The 24,226-nt window shown below is 36.0% G+C and overlaps 1 protein-coding gene and 1 pseudogene across 4 annotated transcripts in view; one reads left to right on the top strand and one right to left on the bottom strand.

Annotated features, from left to right (window-relative positions):
• The first annotated feature begins 1,304 nt into the window (after positions 1 to 1,304).
• Positions 1,305 to 3,792, top strand: LOC148550895 (uncharacterized; annotated as a pseudogene).
• Positions 3,793 to 20,686: 16,894 nt separating this feature from the next.
• Positions 20,687 to 24,226, bottom strand: part of LOC107609328 (protein SABRE-like) — a 30,022-nt gene continuing 26,482 nt past the window's right edge. For all 4 annotated transcript variants that reach the window (XR_015892360.1, XM_016311242.3, XM_021107636.2 and 1 more), the window contains 2 exons: positions 21,289 to 21,643; positions 20,687 to 21,105 (listed from right to left, as the gene is read on the bottom strand). Coding sequence is in view for 3 of the 4 variants with exons in the window: in XM_016311242.3 (XP_016166728.1) it covers positions 20,957 to 21,105; positions 21,289 to 21,643 (504 nt within the window). In the remaining variant the exon portion in view is untranslated. The remainder of the gene's footprint in view (positions 21,106 to 21,288; positions 21,644 to 24,226) is intronic.

The raw sequence follows: 24,226 nt of genomic DNA, 5'->3' as shown, positions 1-24,226 counted from the left end.
GATCCTATAACATCAATTTATTCAAAAACTTAACACCCAAAACCTTAATATTCCCAAATTGAAGAAGAGAGAATAGGGGCTAGGATTTTTATTTTCTCACTTTAAAAGGTACTAGGCTTTGTAGAGCTTGTCACTGCGGTCGCGTGGTCAAAAACGGTGCGGCGATCGGAGCTCCGGATCAAAAGTTATCTTGGTTTAAAGATTGAGCTAGGGTTTGAGAATCTCTTTCCTTCTCTCTTTTCATGGTGCAGCGTGGAAGTGATGAAGAAGAAGGGTAATGAGTTGAAGCTCATGTTTTAAATATATTTGGCTGGGCCTTGGGCCCAATACGAGCCCGGTTCGCTCGGTTCGGCCTATTTTGTCCAATCTTGGGCCAAATCCTTTAAAATTGGTGTCAAAATTCTCGTTTTAAAAAGCTCTATTCTATTTTGATATTAGATTTATATTTTTTATTTTTTAATTAAAATTTAATTTTTCTGTTAATTATCTGCTAATTTTGCGGAGTTTACATTCAGTCCCGTTTATCCAAAAAAAGAAGAAGATAATTTGTAATTTAAAAAATTGGATTAAAATATTAATTTTAGAGTAAAAATATTTTTAACACCTTGATTTTAGACTTTAAGATTAAGTACTCCTTCAATATCTTCACTATGTCTGTCCATTTTACTACTTTAACGCGTACGGCCTCACTACAATATTATATTTGAATTTTGGTTTTATATTTAAATTTATATTTATTAAAACAAAATTTAAATCAATATTTAATGCTTTCTGAGAGTCTTTTGTTTAAATTAAAACTATCTAAATTTATATATTACAAAAAGATAGAAATCCTAGAATAAAATTTTAAAATTGAAATTTAAAAATGAAATCTTTAATTTTTATCCATAATGTAATATAAATTAAATTGACACACTCTATCTTAAAAAGTGAAGCTTACATAATGCCTCACTATAATATTATATTTGGATTTTGATTTTACATTTAAACTTATATTTAATTTAAATCAATATTTAATGCCTTCTGTTTTGAGAGTCTTTTGTTTAAATTAAACTATCTAAATTTACATAATACAAAAAGATAAAGATTTTAGAATGAAATTTTAAAACTAAAATTTGAAAATAAAATCTTTTAATTTTTATCCATAATGTAATATAAATTAAATTAACACACTCTATCTTAGAAAGTGAAGCTTACATAAACACTATTATCTAAAAATAGGAAACCAAGAAAGAAGAAGAAGAAATAGGAAACCAAGAAGAAGAAGAAGAAGAACGAGTGAAGAGCAATCAAATTCTGCAATAATGAATCCGTGGGATATTGTAGACCCGTTGGATATGACCGACCTGGATGCCGATGAACCACCGTAGTTTCAGCTTGAGTCTCCGCCTCTACTTGAGCTCGTCTGGAATAGGGACGAAAACAAGATTGTTGCCGCCAATGTAGGTGATCCCCAGCCCCAGTCGTGTGCCATGGACGTGAGTGGTAATCAACCACCTCAGCCGGTTATTGATGAGTGTTTGCCCGAAGCTATGAAGATGACATAGCACTATTATAGAAGCCCATTATCTGGTTATCAACCACTTCAATCTCAGCCTCAGTCATGTGCCATTGACGTGTGTGGTAATCAACCACCTCAACTACCGTCTCAGCCTCAGCCTTGGTATTGGCCACTTCAATCTGAGCCTCAGTCGTTTGTCATTGACATGTGTGGTAATCAACCACCTCAGCTACCGTCTCAGCCTCAGCTTCAGCCTTGGTCTCAGCCTCGGCCTCAACCTTGGTCTCGGTCTCGGTCTCGGCCTCGGCTTCTTTCTCACCCTCAGCCTCAATCTCAGACGGATATAGTAAGGATGGTGACGGATGAGTTTTTTGCTGACATGTGTGGTTATCCACCACCTCAGCCTCAGCCTCAGACTGAGTGGGATACGAGGAACATGTTAGAGCTGATTCCCGATGTCGGTGGTCATCAACCACTTCAACCTCAACCTCCGGTCTGGACTTGGGAGGAGAACAAAGCCTTTCAATCAATTATTACCAGTTGTTTTCAGGATGTTATACACAACTGCTGGGAGGCCGTGGCTGCTCGTCTCTCCGGCAGGACCCTGGCACAGCTGCAAGAACGCTTTCAGAAGCTAATAAACGACATCAATTCCATCCATTACGGTTATCCTTCAAAAACTCCTCTCAATGCTGCATTTGATAACATGACCATCATGATGGAACACAACCCTCTCTCCATCCCTATCATCAATGCAACACCACCACCATCATTACAGCCTTATTCGACTAATCATCAACATCACAGGTCGATATTCTCAATGTTTTCATTCTCTTATTTTGCAAGGTTTATTTCTCGTATTTTTTCTTTCTTTTTATTTGCTTATTCTATGTTTCCTTTTTCTTATAAGTTTTATGAACAAACCGTATAAACAATGAACGTTTTTTTTTCTTTTGATTTGTTTTTGGAATAAATAAAATATTTTAAATTGGAGATGATCAAATATATAAATATTTTTGTTTACATGAAATTCATTGATTATCAAATATTTTGTTTATTTCTATCATGGCAGGGAGGAGGTAATGCCGATCATAGAGAAGGAGGCAGCACCAACAAAGACAGGATATCATTGGACCCATATGAACATAGGTTTTTATTATTATATTACTTCTTTTTACCTCTTATTTATTTATTTATTTATTTATTTATTTATTTATTATCTAGTTGAATATTGGTATTTACAAAAAAAAAAGTGAAGCAACTAGTATCAACATATAGGAGCACTTCTCTTGATTTAGATATATCTCTAACTTGTCAATGATGATTGTATGTTGTCTACAATATATAAGTCTAGCACCTCTTTTTTGTAAGATCGATTTCACTGCTCTCTTGTTAATTAAAGGTTTCATACATCAGTATTTTTGTGTATCAATAACTAGCAATTTGAGCGAGTTCTAAAGCAATTTTTGTTGATTGCTAAATTTACTTTTGTTTTGAACGTGGTTAGCATAATAAGGTTTCTAGTTGGACTGAAGACCAAAAAAGAAAAAAAATTTGTTTGATATCTAAAAATATCGTTACTAATTAAATAGTTTATGTTTTTGTTTAAAAATTTTTAGTATAAAATTTGTTAATAGTTATTTCAAAAATTATATTTTGGTAGGTTATTTCTTAGAGGGTACCAAGAAGAAGGTTCACATTGGAAAAGAATTTCAGAATATTATGTAAAAACAAAAACTCCTAGTCAAATTGCCAGTTATTGCTCAGAAACATTTTTTACATCAAGAAGAATTGGCTAAAGGAAAAAAGCTAAGAAAAAGAATTTTTGATATAATTTGATCATCGTAAGTCATTTCTTTACTCTCAATTAGTTAGTCTAATTCAATTTTTACTAATATAGAAAATATTTAATTGACTATTTTAAACTCTTTTAAGTTATTATCCATGATAGTTATACTATTTTAATTATTTTTCAATGTAGAAATTGTGCCCTATTTTAAGGTTGTTAATGGATGGAGGAGGATTTGCTTAAAGGAGGAAGAACATGTAATGGTTGCACATATCTAATTGCCCTATTTAGGTTGCACATATCTAGTTTGAGTTAATTGTTAGCTAGTTTTGTAAATCAATATAGATGTAATTGTGATTCATAACATTTTTATCAATAATATTTGATTTTTTAGTTCTCTGGCCTTGATGGCAATGTCGAAGGGGACGGTGAACTAGATTTTATCGAAAGTCTTGATGACTATGCTGAAGGGACTTTTGGTAAAAAAGATGTAACTTTTTAAAAGATTATTAGCTTCAAATGTATTAATCAAACAGATATATAAAAATTTTTTAAAAGTATTTCATCCATAAAAAGATCAATTCATACTACCTGTCATTTTCTTTTGACAAATCCTCCAACTTCTTAGCTTCTGCTTCTTTTTTTCTGTTGTTTATGCCTGAGTCTCTTGTTCAACTCAACTCTAGTGACCCTCTTCTTAAAAATATTTATCGAAATAAATATTCCTCTCTTATCTCATTTACACTAGATAATTTTGCATGTATTTCGTTTTTTATACGGGAGTACATATAAATTTTATTTGTTGCATGGGAGTACATAAAAATTTGAAATATAATTTAAATAAAAAGATTTCATATTATATACCAATAAAGTAGTGACATACATTAACTGGGTCATTAAATAAATCACGTGTATTTAAATTATATTTTAAATTTTTAAATAGTGGATAGTTAGAAAAGAAGTAACCGTATTAATAGTGGGCAGTTTAATGGTTTCCAAATAAACGTGTTAATCTCTATTATTTAAAATGGACTAAAATTAATCAAACATATCCATTTTAATCTTTTCTACCAACTTTTTTATGTACCAATTGCATGCCAAAAGTTTGGATTATTGATATTATTAATATTTTTTATTATTTTCAAATTTTTTTTAAAAAAAAAATTACATATCACATGTCGCATACCCCTCTCTTATCTCGTTTACAGTGTAAACAAGATACATGTAAAATTATCTCGTTTACAGTATAAACGAGATAAGAAAGAAATATTTATTTCGATAAATATTTTTAAAATTATTTATTTTGGTAATTATTATATTTATTTAATTTATAAAAATAAAAGATCCTTGATGTTTTATTCAATTGCTTAAATAAATTATTATTTAACATTTAACTTTGTAAATAGTTCATCTAAATTTGTTTACCAATCCTTTTTATATATCAAATCAATTATAGAAAAATAATGTAAAATTAATAATCAACATAAAATTGTATGACATAATTATATATTTTGTATGACATAATTATATATTTTGTATAATAAAACATATATATATATTAGGAATTGTAGTTAAAAATAGAGCAATAAATTTTGAAACACATAAACATTTTATTCCATTAAACCTGAATAATTCAATTTTTTTATAAGATTTTTCTCTATAATTGAGATTTGAATTTTCTGGCTAAATGCAATAGTTTACTCCACTTGCTCCGAGTTAAAATTTGAAACTTTATGGATTCTCTGTCGTAAGATGTGGCTGGACACTATACCTTTTCGGATGATTCTTCCAAGAAAAGTGAATACCTCTTGGGGATGTGCACACTGAAAGACTATACAGGATTTGCTACTAGACATGTTGGGTTTGGCTGTATAACCGACAGATGAGTTCATTGGCCATAGGACAGACAAGCATCATTTGCATTTGTGTGTATTGATTGAGTGTGCATCTTGTATTTTGTTTGTCTTGTTGAATAACTGTATTTATATGCTATTTGATCTAATTGCTCTATCTGTTCTCTCTATTTGTGTATTCCTTGTATTGCTTTATATGTGTTTGAATAACTGAGAGATTCCTTATGTTGGCGGTGGTGACGAGGATTCATTCCTGATGTGGTAATTTGGAGGTTTGTAGAAAATTGAGAATAAATGGATAGTTTAGAATCCCTTAGGTAAGTTACTATGTTTTGGTTTAGTGAGAATCCTAGGCTTGGATTAATGAGATGTGGAAGATTAAGATTGCTTAAAGAGTTTCTGTTACCGTATATTGTATCGATTTGACACTTTTACCCTACTAGAAATCTCCTTGGGTTGGGTTCTCACCCATATATTATTTCTATTTTTCAGATGCAAGTCCCAGCACTCCTCAGTGAGCGGGGTCTTATTTGAAAGATGGCGAAAAAGACTTTTGTTTCTGTTTTGATATTTAGAATCTCTCTTTCTTTTGGAAAAACTTACGTGATGTATTTATTTATTTTAAAGACTTGTTTATAAAGGCTTATGATGTATTCTTGGAAAGATAGGTTATGTATATCAAATGTTTTACTGTTGTAACTCTAGTCAGATTAGTCTTCGCGGCCGAGACTAGTAGATATTTATATATACTTATATATATGTCTCTTTAATCTTATTCTTTCTTTAAACTTTTAATTATCTATCTTTTCCAATGCGCTTACGCATATTATTGAGTGGCGATTTCTCTTTTATCCAAAGTTTAAAATCCTCTTACAGGTTTCTAGCTTAATATCTTCTTTTATACATAAGTAATTATATTTCAACCTAGTATCGTAGCACCAAACCCTTGTTTTATGACTTAAGCATAAGGCTTTTAAGGGTAGAATGTTACAAAAGTCATCAAAGAACTTGTTCGCAAGTTCCATCTCTTCCAGCACATCATATCTTTTCTCTTCAAAAACCAGAACATTTCTAATTTTCTAGATAGAATACAAACAAGTGCAAAAAAATTCTCTTTGTTCTTTATCTAGGATTTTTAGCATATTCCTAGTTCAGGATTGCAGACTTACCTGGTTTTCCGTCTTTGGACTTAACGTGAAAGATATTAAAAACCAAATTCTTTGTGAAAATTCACAATCTCTAAACAAATTCATATTAAATTCTTCTTTTTGGTAACATCTCTAGCAAAGAGCTAGGCACCTCGTTCCTCTTCTTTACAAATTAAGCCTTGTTGGTAGAGAATTTCTCATCAACCTCCACACAAAATTTAAAATTCTTGGGTGAATATTGAGCTTCCATAGTACACTCCAATTTGGTTCTTTAGTTTAGACTCCTCTCTCACTAGTATTCTTGCCCTTAATCATTTTCCTTATCTTGTGATATGCGCCTTAGACTTGGTATTCACCTTGCCTTGAGAACTTCCAAGAGAAAGAGTCTTCTTGCTGTGTCATTGGAATCCTTATCTTTAGAATTTGTTCTACTTCGAAGTTAAGAAAAGTTTTCTTGATCAAGTTTTCGCTCCAGCCACTACCCTCAGAATTCATTAGCTCCCTAACCACCACATCCATCTGCCAATCAAGTCTTTGACTTCAGACTTTGAAGCCATTTTGGATTCAAATGTACAGATTCTCCCAAATTTTTACTATTCTTCCATCCTCTATTCTCCATAACCCCTCCCCCCATCTGCATCACCCACTTCGAGTTTCAAATACTTCTCCAAGAGTAGCTTGGGGCAAAACCTATCTCAACATCCAAAAAGACTTTTCTCTTAAAGTACTTTGCTCCCAAAGTCCTTGCCGCCAGTGACTCAAGGTTCTTGATGATCCTCCATGCTTGCTTTGCCAGCAGTGCTTGGTTGAAAGCTTCAAAGTTTCTAAAACTCAGACCTCCTTCCTTCTTTGGACTGCATAATCTGACCTAGTTACCCTAGTGAACATTTCTTTGCCTTTTTTTATATCCTCAATAGAACTGATTTATCATAGAATCCAAATGATTGTAGAGACCTTTTGATAGCATGAAACAACCCATAATATAACTTGGGATAGCTTGGACAACCGACTTTACAAACACCTCTTTCCTCGTTCTTGATAAACATTTCTCCTTTCAGCCAATAAGCTTCTTTCTCACTTTCTCCTGAACATAGTTAAAGACCTCTTTCTTAGACCTTCCCACAAAAGTAGGTAGTCCAAAATACTTGGAGTGACTCTTCACTTCCTTTAAACTAAGCCAATCTTCAATGATCATCTGTCTGGTAGGTGGCACATTTTGGCAAAATGAGATCTCTGACTTGTCAAGGTTGATACGTTGTCCAAATACTTTTTGATAGGAAATGCGAATATCTAAAACATTCAAAAAATAGGATGTTATCATCCACAAAGAAGAGATGTGATATTTTCTACACTGTCCTTGCTACTTGAATGCCCCTAATGTAGTGGTTGTTTTGTGCTTTCGTCAGTAAGCCCGAGAACACCTCAATGCACAAAATAAAAAGGCAAGGCGACAATGGGGCCTTGCCTTGGGCCTCTAGTTGGCTAGAAGGATCTACTAGGGATGCTATTTATCTAAATAGAGAAAGAGACAATGCTTACACATCTCCAAATCAACGTTACCCTTTTGTCCGGAAACCCCGTTGAGATAAGCATGAGATTTAAGAACTCCCACTCGACTCTATCGTAGGCCTTAATCATGTCCAATTTCATTCCAAGAAAATTCTTCTGCCCTTGAGTCTTCTTCTTCATGTAGTGGAAAATTTTGAAGGCAATTAAACCATTATCTGTTATTAACCACCGGTTTGGCACAAAGGCACTTTGAAACTCGCCCACCATCTCCGGCAACACCTGCTTCAGCCTATTTGCAATGGTTTTAATCATCAATTCGAACAAAATGTTGCAAAGGGATATTGGGCTAAAGTCTTTGGTATGTTTCGGTTTGTGTATTTTAGGGATAAGACAAATGAAGGTTGAGTTAATTGGGGTTGGATTAGCATTGTGGATTAGGATTTGTAGGCCACTTGAGACACTTCTTCACCCATTACTTTTCAGATCCTTTAGTAGAAGAGGGTCGGCATACCGTAAGGTCCAGGGGCTTTCGTTGGATGAATTTGGTTAAAGGCTTATGGTATTTCTTCTTTTGTAAAGTCCATATTTAGGAAATTAGCCATTTCCTAGTTTACTCTTTCCCTTACTACCTCTACAACATTTTCAGCTTTCTCAACATCCTCTGAAAGGAAAAAATTACCAAAGAAATCTAGGATTACCTTTTCTCTTTTTCCATCTTCTTCATTCACTATGCCCGCTTCATCAACAATGCTATCAATGCAGTTTTTTTGCTTCCTCTGAGATGCTTTCCTATGGAAGAACTTCGTGTTTTTATCTCCGTTTCTCAACCAGTTCATTTTAGAGCGTTGGGCCCACCAGGTTTCTTACACTTTTAATAGCTCATCCAGTTCCTTTTCCCCAACTTTGTTCCTTTTAATCACCTCATGAGTATGTGGACGAGCATCTAGAGTAGAAAGCATGTTTTGGATCTTTCTTATATGTTTTGGGACTGCTCCAAAATTAACTTTTTCCTAAGAGTCCAACTTTCCACTGCAGTGCCTGATTTTTTTTTGTGAATATGCCCTTCACTTTCTTCCCAGGCTCTTCTAATCACATTCCCACACTCTTCTTTTTGGAGCCAACATTTTTCAAATCTAAACAAGTGTGGTTTGTTTCTTCTCCTATTACTCTTCCCAAAAGGTCCACCATGATAGGGCAATGATCCAACTTATATCTTTCTAGATGCTCCTTCCAGTCGATGTTTGCTAAGGCCCTGTCCAGTCTTTCTTGTATATTATGCTCCCACGTTTGGTCCACGTGAAAGAGAGTCCTACAAACCCTAAATCTAGTAGGTCATGAGTTTGGATAACTTGTTGAAAGCCTTAGACATGCATGTGAGAATGTCACTAGATTACCCCCGCTTTTCTCCCCTTGGCTTAGGACTTGGTTGAAGTCCCCAAAGACCATCTATGGCATATTCTCTGCTCTTCCCAACGAGTTTAGCAAATTCTAGTTTGCTTCCTTATTCAACACTTCTAGGAAACTGTAGAAACCTGTCGCGTGCATACTTGATTGCTACCTTCCAATTTAATTCTCAGGTCAATGTATTTTTTGATGTATAGAGGTAATGCCCACTTCCAGCATCTTATCCTATATTACCGTTAATCCTCTCATTCTCTGTCTTCCTTCACCATCCCAGTCCACTCTCATTATATTACATAATCTCCCTCTATATCTGAGTCTCGCCATTTCCTTCATTTACGCTATGTTTCCATAAGAAACACAAGGTTGGGTCCTTTCTATCGTAAGAGCTTATTCAAAGCTCTAATTGCCTATGGGTTCCTAAATCCACGGCAATTCTAACTTATAAATCTTATTGTTCTTGGCAGGGTTGCACCGCAGCCTCTGCTATTAGGGTTTCTTATTGGCTCGAAAACTTTTTTATAGTTGATTCGGTCTGATCAAGCTCCATATCAATTATTTCTTATAATTTCCTCTTCATTACTCCTGGCTTCCCATTTTCTTTCCCTTTCATAACATCCCTTGTTTGTCACTTCCATGTCTTCCTCCCATTTGCTTCCTTTTATTTTCCTATGTTAGTAATCTCCTGAAGGCCCTTGTTTTCATGTTTGGGGTTCCTCTTTTTCTCCATCTTCTCTTCTTCCCCACTCTCTTTCTCCCCTTGTTTCCTCTTTTTCTTGTTTCTTAAGTCTTTATGTTGCTCAAATTATGATTTTTCAGCTTGGATAATGGTTGTTTGTTCAAATTTCGGGATAGCTTTCTGGGATTTCTCCGTTTTAGGTCCCCTTTCTCCCTCCCTACCAAAGAGGTGTCCTGGGTACTCACCGTAAGGTCCTGGCTCTTGTTTTTTCCAGTGTTTGACCTATTGGAGTCTGTCATTGTCAAGCATGTCATTTTCTTCATTAGAATTCCAGACATGTTGTGGTTTTGGTTTCTAACTTTAAGTTTTTTATTGTTTTGGTTTTTGTAGTTTCCTTGTTCTTTCTGATTTTTCACTCTTATACCTTAGTATTTTGCTCTTAGCCATGGTCCTAGATCCTTGCTTCTGTTCACCCCTTTATCTTCATCTTTTCCTACCAACCTACAATTACCTTCTTTATGTCCTAACATTCCACAATAGTAACAAAAGGAAGGAAGCTTCTCATACCTAAAGTCAACCTAGAAATACCTCAGACCCTTATTCCCTACTTTGGTCCCTCTCAAGATTGGGTTTTGTATATTTAGAATTATAGTAGCTTTGAGAAATTAGGTCGTGCCTTTTGGTGACTCAAACAAGGCATACTCCTTCAATCCCAGCTTTGTTGTCTTGCGGTGCTCAGGAAGCCCCTAAATCTGGACCTTTAGCTATACTATGTCCAACCCAGCCTTCGTTAGTTTCCATCTTACTCCCACCTCTTCAATATTAACTAAGCATTTTTAAATAGTCATGGGCTCCCTTGCAGAATGTGTTGTAGCCTTTTTTCCATGTAGAATTGAAAGAGTTTTGGTTTTAATTCCACCACCCTTAGTCCCTCGAGTCTTCTCCAAATGTTCTCCAGTGTCGACTTAACCCACGCAATCAGTGGCGGAACTTGAAACAAAATTTGGGGGGCCACATAGAAGATAATTGTCAAAATATTTTTGATATGGACCCTATTTAAGATAAGCTCGTCTAATCTCATTTCTCCGGTTTGGGTGATATTGCCAAATTTAAAGCCGTTTTTCAGGGTCTCGTTCCAAAAAATTAAGGTCAAACTCATTAGATGTAACTTTTTGAACTTTTGAAGATTGTATCTCACTTTTTTCGTAATTCATTAAAGTAGAAGAACTATCTACAGGTGTTGATATTGTAAAAATTATATGTTCTTCTTCTTAAATATTAACCTTCCTCTTAAAAAAATCATCAATTCTTTAATTTTTTATTATTATTTTATATAAAAATTTGAATATATATCTTGTAGAATATGTAAAGAAGAGGTTAGAATGACAAATATTAAAATTTATAATATTTATTGAATTTTTTTATCAATTTATACAAATACAATAATATTAATACTTATTGAATATTCTATTATTTTTTATCATATAAAAAATTAAATTAAATAAATATCTAATTTTTTATATTTGAAGTTAAAGGTAGAGAAAGTATTACTTATTGAACTTATTGGGTATTTTAAGTCATAATAAAGTATTTAAACCAATTGAATTATTTTTTATCTTTTAAAAAATACTACTAATTTTTTTATAAAAAGTTTGGAGGCCATGGCCCCTTGTCTGAACTAAACTCCGCCACGGCACACGCAATATTAATGCTTTTTTCGTTACTAATCTCCCAATAATGCTCAGTTTACAGTTTTGGACTCCTTCGATATTGCTCTCGTCAAAATCAACCACCACCCTTTCTTCCTCTGCAGGTTCCTCGTGACTTGGTTTTCCTTCCTCAATGTCATTTTATGTGCTGGGACGCAAATGTCGATGTCGTCTCGCATACAAGCGATGAGTGCCACGGAGAGACTCGGATGTCTTCTTTACTCTTTCAAAATATGTTTTGAGCATTGTGTACATGGGATGCTTGGATCTTAATAGATAGTAATAGATTAGGATTGAATACATAGAATAATTTAAAGAGAAATAAATATTTAGAAAACATGAGAATGAAAAAACAATCCTATGACATAATACAAAAATAGGGGTTATGAGTGGATAAAAATATAATAAAAATCTTATGACATAATACGAAAGATAAAATTATGTCACCTATTAAAAAAAGAAAAGTCTAGGAACAGTAATTTTTGTGTTTTCTGATCAGCACTTAATCATTAAAAACAAAAGTGAGTGATCTCCTACCATTAGATGTAATCTTACACTATTAAAAATATTATTGATGGCCAATTGATGGTTACAAAACACCAAAATTACTGACCCCTAGCATTCTTCATTAAAAAAGTCTTATGTAGTAAAATGAAAAAATGACAAATGTCAAAAGATGATTTTCAAACTATCCTGATTTCTCTTTTAATATATTGCAAATCCTCTTTTACACCTCCAGGGAATATAAATGTCACAGTGAGTTTTAGACAAAATGATGAGATAACATATGAGAAATGATTGGGGACTAAATAGTGAACTTAATTATCCTTCTGATTCTATAAAATTAATATTCATCAAAATTTTATTCAATTATTAAGATGTGTTTCTCTTTTCTTATTATTATTTTTTTATTCTTATTTTATCCATAATTAATTAATTATAATATTATTAAATTATTAATGGTAATAAAATATTACAAAAAAGAATAATATTAATTGTTTTTATATAATTAGGTTTAAAATATTCATTAATTAAGAAGTTTAATTTGAAATTCTTTAATTCAAGTTTATTTATTTTGTGTAAATATAAAACTAAATTATATCATCGTAGAAATTATCTATATTATTATCAATCTATGTAAAAAGTTAATATTATTCATATGAATATTATCATTAAGATTTGGTCTTTATTCTTTTTTCTTAATAAGTTAGTACTTGCCTACTTGGACTAGCATAATGCTATTATTTTTTTTTATTTTAAATTGTCACAAATTAAAATTATTGCTTATTATTCACCAAACAAATCCTAATAACAATGATGTTAAACTTACTACTATAGAACATTAATTAATCAATAGATGCTAAAAAAATAAAAAGAAAATTATTAGTAATAATCCAAAAGGTAGTATTATGGGTTGTTGACCTAATTTAACATGAGACAAAGGTTATGCGTGTAATCCTGTCCTTTTAAATTAAGTACATGAAAATAATGATAAAATGTTTGGAAATTAAAGACTAAGAACAAATGAAATAAGCTATGATATGAAATCAAATGTGTGGGTAAAATAGAAATAAAGAATCAATTATTAGAGAAAAATATATATTAATGAGATAAAAAAAAATTGACGAGCGTCAATTATATAGAACTAAAAGGATAATTAAGATCAGTACAATTTAATTCTCCAATCATTTCTCATCATAATATATAACACTTTCACAATTCGAGCAAATATATGACCACGTTTATGATTTAAGTTAACACTTAGCGATTCATTTTTCCACAATAGATGGCAAACTCTTCTTTAAATACTTCCTCTCCTCCATCCTATATGTTAAGCAACTGTTGTAGTGTCACTTCACTCCATTGATTATACAATCGTTCACAATGGCATTCCATTAACAGCAATTAGATTTAAATTCAAAATTATTTAACTTTTATATGTAAAATTTTTTTAATTTTTTTAAAAACTAATATTAAATTTAAATACAATTGTAAGCATATTAAATATTTTAATGTTTGGAGAAATTCATCACCTAATATATATTGCAAACTTAAATACTATAATGCAAGAATAAATGTAATGCAAATATGAATATAATGTTTCAATAATTAAAAATAATATCCACCTTTTCATGAATCATGATATTATATATTTTTAATATTATTATTACAACTAAATAATATTAAAAAATAAAAATTGTTAAAAAAATAGGTGATATATAAGTGACAAAAATAATATATAATTGATAAACACAATTAAATAAAAAAATAAAACTTAAAGATATTGTAAAAATATTATATATTTTAGTGTTTTAGGAGTTCATCATCTAACATATAATGAGAAAATTATTTTGTAAACTAACTAAAATAAAAACTTAGTCATCAATCAAATTTTTCAAATAATTGTACAAAACATTAGCAAAGATAAAGGAAAAGGAGTGAGATACATAAGATATGTGAGAGGAGATAAAAAATGTGTGAAATAAATATTGATTTACATAATAAATATGAATAGAAGTGAGAATAAAAAGAGAAAATAAATTAAGTTTTATTAAATAATTTATATCTTGAAAGAAATAACGTTACTACTAAAGGCATAGAGTAACCTACATAGAAATTAAGAGTAAAAAAAGAATATTTAAAGGTAAGGTTAAATATTACATAGTGTACAAGATGTCTCTGGTACGGGTTGAGAGATGGATCGAGAACTTGCGGGTTGAGGCAGATGCCGGATCACTTGCCTGGAACAATTGGGGGGTAGTACCTGCAAAGACACTCCGACGCTCAAGTCAGAATGGATCTAAGAGGTATAAGGTGTGATGAATGAATGAATACCTGGAGGGACCTGGGTCCTCTATTTATAGGTGATGGTGAATATCTTATCTTATCTTATTTGGCTAAGATAAGGGAGACGTTTGAATTATCTTATCTTATCTTATCTCATTTGGCTAAGATAAGGGAGACGTTTGAATTCGAAAGTTGGTTAGGAGCTCTAGTGGGCTGGTTCCGGGCCTTCTGGAAGGGCGAAGGGGGTCGGACCCTGGTAACCGGGTTCGGAGACCGTTCTGGGTGTAGGATCCGTGGGCCGGATCCGTAACAGTTGCCCTCGGAGCGAGAGAGTGAGGGTGCTCGATCTCATCGCTGGAGAAACATTTTCCTCGCCATTGTGGTTTGGCAAGGAGATTGTTGTTTGGTTTTTCCGATCGAGGTCGAGGATTTGGGGAGTTCCTAGCCGTTTCATGGTCAGGCCAGGAGCGCGTTGTTTGGGCGTCTCATCACATGCCGGGTTTGATGACCGTTCCGAAGAAGGGCCCAGAGATCGGGTCTGGAACAGTTGCCCCCGGAGCATGAGAGTATGCTTTCTTGGTCTCAATGCTAAGTCATTGGAGAGTCCGATTCTCTGTAGTTCGGGAGGCTGTGAGGGGCCTGAAAAAGGCGTGACGTCATCGTGCACCAATTGGTAGGATGTTGGTCAGTATGGCTTTTCGCGAGTTGGAAGACCGTCAGCTCATGCTTGTTTTGTGTGGCCTTTTTTGGGCCGTTATTGTGAACTTATTTTAGGCCTCTTGGTGGGCCGATTTCAAGACTTTGTTTATTTAGCTTATTTGGATTCCCGTTTTGTTGGCTTTGCGGGTGATCGATTTACGAGTCACTATTTTTGTTATTTGGATATCCATTTTGTTATTTGGATATCCGTTTTATTGGCCTCGGTTGATCGATTCCCGGGTAGCCATTTACTTATTTGGATATCCGTTTTATTATTTGGATATCCGTTTTATTGGCTTCGGGGTGATCGATTCCCGGGTAGCCGTTTACTTATTTGGATATCCGTTTTATTATTTGAATATCCGTTTTGTTGGCCTCGGGCTGATCGATTCCCGAGTAGCCGTTTACTTATTTGGATATTCGTTTTATTATTTGGATATCCGTTTTGTTGGCCTCGGGGTGATCGATTCCCGGGTAGCCGTTTACTTATTTGGATATCCGTTTTATTATTTCGATATCCATTTTATTGGCTTCGGGGTGATCGATTCCCGGGTAGCCGTTTGCTTATTTGGATATCCGTTTTGTTGGCCTCGGGGTGATCGATTCCCGGGTAGCCGTTTACTTATTTGGATATCCATTTATTGGCTTCGGGGTGGTCGATTCCCGGGTAGCCGTTTACTTATTTGGATATTCGTTTTATTATTTGGATATCCGTTTTGTTGGCTTCGGGGTGATCGATTCCCGGGTAGCCGTTTACTTATTTGGATATCCGTTTTATTATTTGGATATCCGTTTTGTTGGCTTCAGGGTGATCGATTCCCGGGTAGCCGTTTACTTATTTGGATATCCGGTTTATTATTTGGATATCCGTTTTGTTGGCCTCGGGGTGATCGATTCCCGGGTAGCCATTTACTTATTTGGATATCCGTTTTATTATTTGGATATCCATTTTCTTGGCTTCGGGGTGGTCGATTCCCGGGTAGCCGTTTACTTATTTGGATATCCGTTTTATTATTTGGATATCTATTTTGTTGGCCTCGGTGTGATCGATCCCCGGGCCGCTATTTTTGTTATTTGGATACCCGTTTTGTTATTTGGATATCCGTTTTATTGGGAGTGGGTAGACCGATGTTGTTTTGTCATAAGACGAGGTCTCCTGGTCCGAAGTCTCGTCGTACCGTGCTGCCATTGTACCTTTTATTCTCTATTTTAGGACTAGCTCACGTAGGTGTGCTATACTCCTGACCTTGTCTGCAAGCACCTACTTTGCTTCTTTGTCGTTTCCTCCCATAGTTCTGCGTAGATTTTGGTGTGCATCGAGATCGGAAAGGAAGATTCCTGCCGCGTCTCGGGATCTCTTGCGTAGGGCTAGGATGATGTTGTCGTATTCTACCGCGGTTTCCCGGTCTCCGTGGATGGTTCTGACGGAGCCATCTTCTGCCATGAACTTCATTTAGAAGGTATTTGGTAAAGATGACGGCGGAGAGGTCGTTGATTGTTTTCCTTCCGAGGATGACGTTATAAGCGGTGGAGTTCTTGAGGACCACGAACTTGGACAGGATTGTCTTCCTCTGGCTTCCCGTCCCTATGGTAAGGGGAAGAATGATGGAACCGTCTGGCTTGAGGAAGTTGTCTCCGAGTCCCGTGACACCGTTGCGATGTGTTTGGAGATTTTCGTTGCGGAGCCCGAGCTTGTCGAAGGCACCTCGGAAGAGGATGTTGGAGTCTGCGCCGGTGTCCACCAGTATTCTCTGAACTAGTCCTGTTCCAATTCTCGCCGAGATGACGAAAGGTGCGTCTTCGGCCGAGGTGCTGTGCTGGCAATCCTCGGGCAAGAAAGTTATCATTTTGTCGGCTGTGGTAGCTGGGGCTTGATCTCTGACGGCCAAGACTTTGAGGTCCTTTTTTAGTGTTGATCTTGACTTGCCTGACACATCCTTGCCTGTGATGACATTTACTACTATGGCCGGGTCGTCTTCTGGACTTTCCCTGGGAGGTTGTTTTTGTGTTCTCAGGTTGCGTCCTTCCCTCTCAGGCGACCTGTCTTTTTTCGCGCATTTTGGTTCTCTGATGATTTTGGCGAACTCTGGGGGTTTGCCGTCTCTTATAACTTGTTTGAGAGCATCTTTAAGGTCGAAACAGTCTTGTGTCCTATGCCCGTAACCTCGGTGGTAGTCGCAGTAAAGGGTATTGTTGCCGCCCGTTCTTTCTCTGAGTTGTCGGGCTTTCAGGATAATACCCCGATCCGCTATCTGGTGGTATATCTCGATAATCGGGGCTGTCAGGGGGTGTAGTTCGAGAATTTCCCGATCCTGGGTGGTCGGTTTGTTTGGGTTGGTCTCTTTGACTTTCTCTGGGCATCGGATTATGGCAGGAAGTCGGGTTGCCGTATGGGGTGTTGCCGTGTTGCCGTTTATTGGTGGCGACGACCTGGCTGACCTCTTCGTCATTTATGTAGTCTCTAGCGACGTTTTGGATCTCGTGCATGGTCCATACTGGCTTGGTGGTGAGGTGTTTGCGGAAGTCTTCGTTCATGAGCCCGTTGGTTAAACAGAGGCTTGCGACGGAATCCGTGAGTCCATCAATCGTTAGGCATTCATCGTTGAAGCGGTCCAGGTATTTTCGTGTGGATTCGTCTTGTTTCTGTGTGACCCCTAATAAGCTGATGGGGTGTTTAGCTTTGGTGATTCTGGTGGTGAATTGGGCCATGAACTTCCGTGAGATATCGTGGAAGCCAGTTATGGATCCGTTGGGGAGGGCGTTGAACCATTTGATCGCAGGGCCAGCTAAGGTTATCGAGAAGGCCTTACACCGGATCATGTCGGCGGCTCCTTCCAGGTTCATCCTAGCCTCGAAGGCCGTTAGGTGTTCTCGGGGATCGTTGGTCCCGTCCTATTTCATGTCAGTGGGCTTGTTGAAGTCCTTCAGGAGTTTGGCTCTCAAGGATTTTTCTGTGAACGGGATGGCTTCCATTATCACGTGCATGTTTCCTGCTCGTTTGGCCTCTCGATGGTGCCGTCGGTCGTCTTCTCCGCGTCGGTGTTTCGGGTCTAGGAAAACACTGCGATTGTACTGTTTGCAGTGTTGTTACTCAGGGGGCTTGGTGTTCTTGGTATCGCGATGAGATTTGGTCCTGGAAGTCGCTTGGCTTGTATGCTCCGGGTGGTACCGTTCTTTGGGTGTGACTCGACCTTTGAGGTTTTGCACCCTGAGGCACAACTCTTGGATTATCTGGACCGCCTTCTCTCCCAGGCCATCGGGTGGCCGGGCTTCAGTGGGAGGACGGTTGTCATCTCTTGGTTGTTGCTGGGTTGGTTGGCGATGTGCCGCGTTTATTATCCTCCGTTATGCCGCCACGATTTGGCTGTCCCCCGTATCTGTGCAAGAACCTTGAGAACTTTCTTGATCTATTGGCTCCTGAGAGGTCTGAGCTTGGCCACGGTGGTAGCATTTAAGGAGGTCGTTCATGATGTCATGGCGACAGAGTTGTCACAGGTGAGGCGGCGGATGACAGAGGTTTGGAACCTAGTGTTGAAAAAGGTGACCTCGTGGGTTTGGAGGAAGAGCTTGAAGAGTTCAAAAGAAGAAGCAACCTCGGTGGGCATGGAGTCGAAGTAGAGGGAGAAGATGGGGCCATGGCGCTTGGAGAGACGGATGAGGGAGTGGTGAATGAGAGGGTCCAAGAGGTGGAGGTGTCCCACTAAAGGGAGGCGAGACTTTGGGCTCAGAGGATTTGGAATTTCACCGTTGGAGTAGGGCGAGGGTGCATAAAGGGTGATGCAAGTTAAGGAAACATTATTCCTTTGGGATTTCGCCGTTGGAGTAGGGCGAAGGTGTGTTATCCCTGCAAAGGTGATGCAAGTTAAGGAAACATTATTCCTTTGGGATTTCGCCGTTGGAGTAGGGCGAAAGGATGCACAAATATGCAAAGGTGATGCAAGGTAAGGAAACATTATTCCTTTGGGATTTCGCCGTTGGAGTATGGCGAAAGGATGCATAAATATGCAAAGGTGATGCAAGGTAAGGAAACATTATTCCTTTTTGCTCTCAGTTACACGCAAGAAATCTGAGTTTGATGATTGCTCTTCTGGGTTATCCGTCATGCCGCCACAACGTTGCAAAGTCCCCACAGACGGCGCCAATGTACAAGATGTCTCTGGTACGGGTTGAGAGATGGATCGAGAACTTGCGGGTTGAGGCAGATGCCGGATCACTTGCCTGGAGCAATTGGGGGGTAGTACCTGCAAAGACACTCCGACGCCCAAGTCAGAATGGATCTAAGAGGTATAAGGTGTGATGAATGAATGAATACCTGGAGGGATCTGGGTCCTCTATTTATAGGTGATGGTGAATATCTTATCTTATCTTATTTGGCTAAGATAAGGGAGACGTTTGAATTATCTTATCTTATCTTATCTCATTTGGCTAAGATAAGGGAGACGTTTGAATTCGAAAGTTGGTTAGGAGCTCTAGTGGGCTGGTTCCGGGCCTTCTGGAAGGGCGAAGGGGGTCGGACCCTGGTAACCGGGTTCGGAGATCGTTCTGGGTGTAGGATCCGTGGGCCGGATCCGTAACACATAGGAAGGATAAAAAGTGATGTGAGAATAGAAAAATTATAAAATGACAATTTCACTAAAATATTTTTATAATAATATTAAAAGTTATCTAATATGCCAAGAGTTTATTGTGTTATTACTTAATTTTTCTTTTTATATATTATAATAAATTAACAGATAGATAGATAGTAGAAAATACACAAATAGATTCTTACAAATAAAATTTATTTTTCAAATAAAATATGCCATATTAGAATTTAGATAATTGATATGAATTAAAATTTTTATAATTTTTTTTGTAGAATTAGATAGTTTAGTATATGAAACTATGAGATTAATACTAAATTAATTATATAGATGCTATTCTCTATGATATTCTAAACGTAGTTCTAAAATAGATGTTTTTTCTATGTTGTTGCAATAGATGACATGGCAATTTTATATAAAACTTAAATCTTATGTCATTCATCCACTATAATACTACTTTGGACTCTCCTTTAATATATTATAATAGATAATAGATATTAAAAGTGAGTAAAATGAGATCATAAAATAACTTTTATAATTCATTTACACCTATTAAAGATAAAAATATAAACATAAAAAACATAGAGTAACTAAAGGAAATAATTGTCAAGATAGTAAGATGGAAAAAAAAAATTCTAAGTCATAATACATAGAAAAAAAAAGTAGGCTATGCCACCTTAGAGAAAAATATAATGTGGCACAATAGAAAAATCATAGGTGTTTGAGATTGATTCTCAATCTATCTTGGTTTCTCTTTTTATTTATTATAAATACATAAATTGATAAATAGATTGTTTTGGTTTTTTCTTTTATATATTATAAATATAGATGTTCATACGGATGGGAATTCACTTTCTCATATACCAACTTGTGTAAATTTTAGGAGTTAAATTCTTTGTTAACAGTGAATTTTCCTTTCTTTTCCCCTATTTTTATTTAAATTGCATTAGCTTGTAAGCAGTCTATATTGTTCAAATTATTGTATCTACACAATCATGCCAAAACAACTCCTATCTTCTAAAATATTAAGCTGCCAAAATTGCATATATATTGGAACCTACGTGAATATGCAACCAGAAGAGATGATCACAAAGTTGTTGATGAACAGCAAGTAGTGGTAGATGTTAAGAAATGGTATGAACTATGAATACAAGTAGTTCAATGAAGAATAATCCAAAATTTGAGTCCATAGTATTCTTTCAACAAGTTCATCCTCTGAGTATGCATGCTGATTGTGAATGATCAAACGCATTGTGCTTCTTGCTTAGATGAAAAATAAGACTTTCCATTTAGGTAACTTAAAGCTTGTTCAATTCACTTAATGCTTCATAGGCTTCAGATGCACTTGAGGAATCACTGTCATATGCTAATGAGTCAATCACTTGTTGAGGAGATGTTGATGTTTGCAATGCTGATGCTGGTGGAAATGATTCTTTCGAGAATGAAGCTGTAAAAGATTGGCAATATTTCAATCATTAAACTTATCAACAAAGTAGAATTTTAACATGAAAATCATCTATGAAAACTTCTATCCCATTTTCATGCCCTGATCGAGCATACCGGAAAGTCTAAGTAGTAAAAAGAAAGAAAAAAAATATTAAATAGTAGGAAAAAGACATGAGAATAAAACCTTTGTGTCCTTTAGCTTGGAGCTTTTGAGTGTGTCGCTTAATAAGCTTTTTAGCTTTCACAATCGTAAGCTGCCTAGCAAATGTAGAAGCTTCAGCTTCATTTTCACTGACATCTGATCCCTGTGCCTCTTGTTCTCCTTCACCTTTCTTTGTCTTGTTCACAAATGCCTTTGCTTTTTTCTTTTGAGTGTGAAATAGACCTTTAATGGATGTTACAAACCCATCACCTGCTCCATCAGCTGGACGCGGAAAACCTGACTGGTCAGATTTTACTGATGAATTGTCTTTTTCCCTTATCTCTGGACCACTAGCTGCACTGGGCTGAATTTGACCTTTGTCTTTAAATTTCTTAACCTGCATGAACCATTTACCAAAAGGCATAAAAATGTATTTAGTACAATGTTAGAAAATGGTAAATATTACCATAAAATAAATCTAGACTTTTCTTAATAGGAATAGAACATTTTAAATGGGATCACAAGAAAGAGTTTTGGCAATAGAATGTTTTCGGATGTTGCAATGGTTGGTGTGAATAACATAAATATCAAGAGTATGGCTACTGAAGGGTGTTTGGTAAGAGAATGATTTCGCTTATGAAAATACAAAAACTACCCTCATTGCCATCCACCATTACTGTGCATTGGGTCACCTAACCCACCATGTCTACTACCAATTGTCAAGTATTCTTCTAAATATACTTGAAACATTTTGGAAACTTGAAACATTTAGAATAAAAATTCGGACTTTTATTTTAAAGATTTTGGCCTAAGGTGGGACCAACGAGTTTAAAATTGCAAACGGACCCATGTTGGGACCAAACCCATAATATATAAGCCCTTCACTTAATCCATTTCAGCATACTCCCCCTTCATTAACTCAAATACATTCAGCACAAAGAGGGAAGAGAGGAAGAGAGTGATGCCCTAAATGTTACTATTCATCACTTCACTAAAATCCACATAACTTCCAAACCATAGCTCTGATTGATGACCCGTTTATGACTATGCATTCGTCTCGGCTCCCTCTTCGATAATATCTAAATATTGTGGTAAGAAACTTCGAAATCCTTGCTCCATTTTCCATTTCTCTTCAATTTTGCGTTTTGGGTTGAGGTGTTGAGAAAATTTCGATTTTTGATGTTTAGGGGAGGTTCAATCTTGTGTTCTAATGGAGTTTCAACCCAAGGTTACGTGAGACGAGGTAAGGAATCTCAATCCCCCAAATTTTTTCACTATATGCGAAAACCTAGACTTGAACTATGAGGAATTCATGTGATTAGATGAATTAGGAATTGTTTTGCTTGAATTTGGCGCGGAGCAAATTTGCTTGGCTTGGGATCGGTGCGAGATTGAGTTGATGATCATCATTGGTGAGGATTTTGGTGGGGCTTGGACCGGTTGGAGTTGGAATTGCCGGAGAAAAGATTTTCTGAGGTTGAGACCACCGTAAAAGTTATGGGTTTTAGTTTCGGGTAGACATTATATAAAATTATGTGAAAACCTAGGTTAAATGTCCCTAAGATATTGTTCAATACTGATGGATGTTGTGTGAATGATTAGTGTTGATTGATGATTGAATGATAATATGTTGTGGTATGAAATTGAGGTTTGATGATAATTTGGTTATAATTTTAAGTGAAAATTGATGAAAGATGGGAATTGGTTAATTGATGGGAATTTGATGGTTTTATGCCTTGAATGGCTAGGATGGGACTTGAGAATTAATGATTTAGTATAGAAGGTGTTTGAAGGTTGGATTATGTTGGTTTTGAAATAAAATAAATTAAGAAATAATCAAAATGAGCATTATGCAGAATTTGGTAAAAACAGAGTATTGACCAATTTCGACCGGCCATAACTTGGCGCTCGAAGTTCAGAATTGAGTGAAACATGTCTTAAATTAAAGATGATGATGAGAGCTTTAAAACCGTCCAAGAACGGAAGAAAAACGAATTTTGTAGCAAAAGTTTTGAACGTTTGAAAATTGGGGTTAAAAACTGAATTATACAAAGTTGCAGAACTTAGGGCAGTAGCAAGTTCCACGCGTACGCATGCTTGGTGCATATGCATGACCCTGGATTTGTGTTCGCGAAACCAGACTCAGGTTCCGCACGTACGCACGAGGCATGCGTACGCACAACTACCCAGTTTTGGCCAAAATGTTGTTTTTGAACTATTTAACCTTCCCAACATGTTTATAACCCCCTTTAACCTCCGTATGGAGTCGAATAACTAACTGATAAGCCTTGAATACATTGGGAAATGATATGACAGATTAAATTGAACTATTCACGGATAAACATTTAGTTAACCGGATGAAATATTGCGAGGATGGAGGTTTGTCCCGCTCGCAGTGAGGACAGTGATCTCATTCCGCTCACAGAATAATGAGATTAAAGTAGCTAATAAATGAATAGGGTTATGTTAGGTTGAATCTTCCGAGACTGGATGGAATTGTCAATTGGTTTAAGACGTGATATTGATTTCTTGCCTGGCAAGGACGATGGTGTCATTCCGCTTGCTCAGTGTGTAAACTACTATGCGAAAATGGTGGTTTTATCCCGCCTACAGTGAGAATAGTGGCGTTATCCCACTCACGTGATAATGAAATTGGTAACTGATAAAAGATGGGGTTAATAAATCTAATAAGTTGTGAAATTGATTAAAGTTAATGATTATTGATTAATTGCCTAGGTAAGATGCAAGGGTTGTGGTTTGTCCTACTTGCTTCGGGTTAATAGCCTTGTCCCACCATCCACAGTGAGGATGGTGGTGTTATTCCGCTCATAAAAGAACGAAATTGAGTATTTGATAAAGAGCTGAGGTTAATGAATTTAATAACTTGTGAAATTGTTAAAAAGACATTGATATCGATTGATTGTGGCCTGAATGGCTGGATTGACAAGGACGGCGGTTTGTCCTGCTTACATGGCAAGGT

Source organism: Arachis ipaensis, chromosome B7 (assembly GCF_059453495.1).
Source record: "Arachis ipaensis isolate K30076 ecotype BB chromosome B7, ASM5945349v1, whole genome shotgun sequence".
Lineage (NCBI taxonomy): Eukaryota > Viridiplantae > Streptophyta > Magnoliopsida > Fabales > Fabaceae > Arachis > Arachis ipaensis.
Note: the sequence above shows the minus strand (reverse complement) of the source record. Positions and strands in the feature narration are given on the sequence as shown.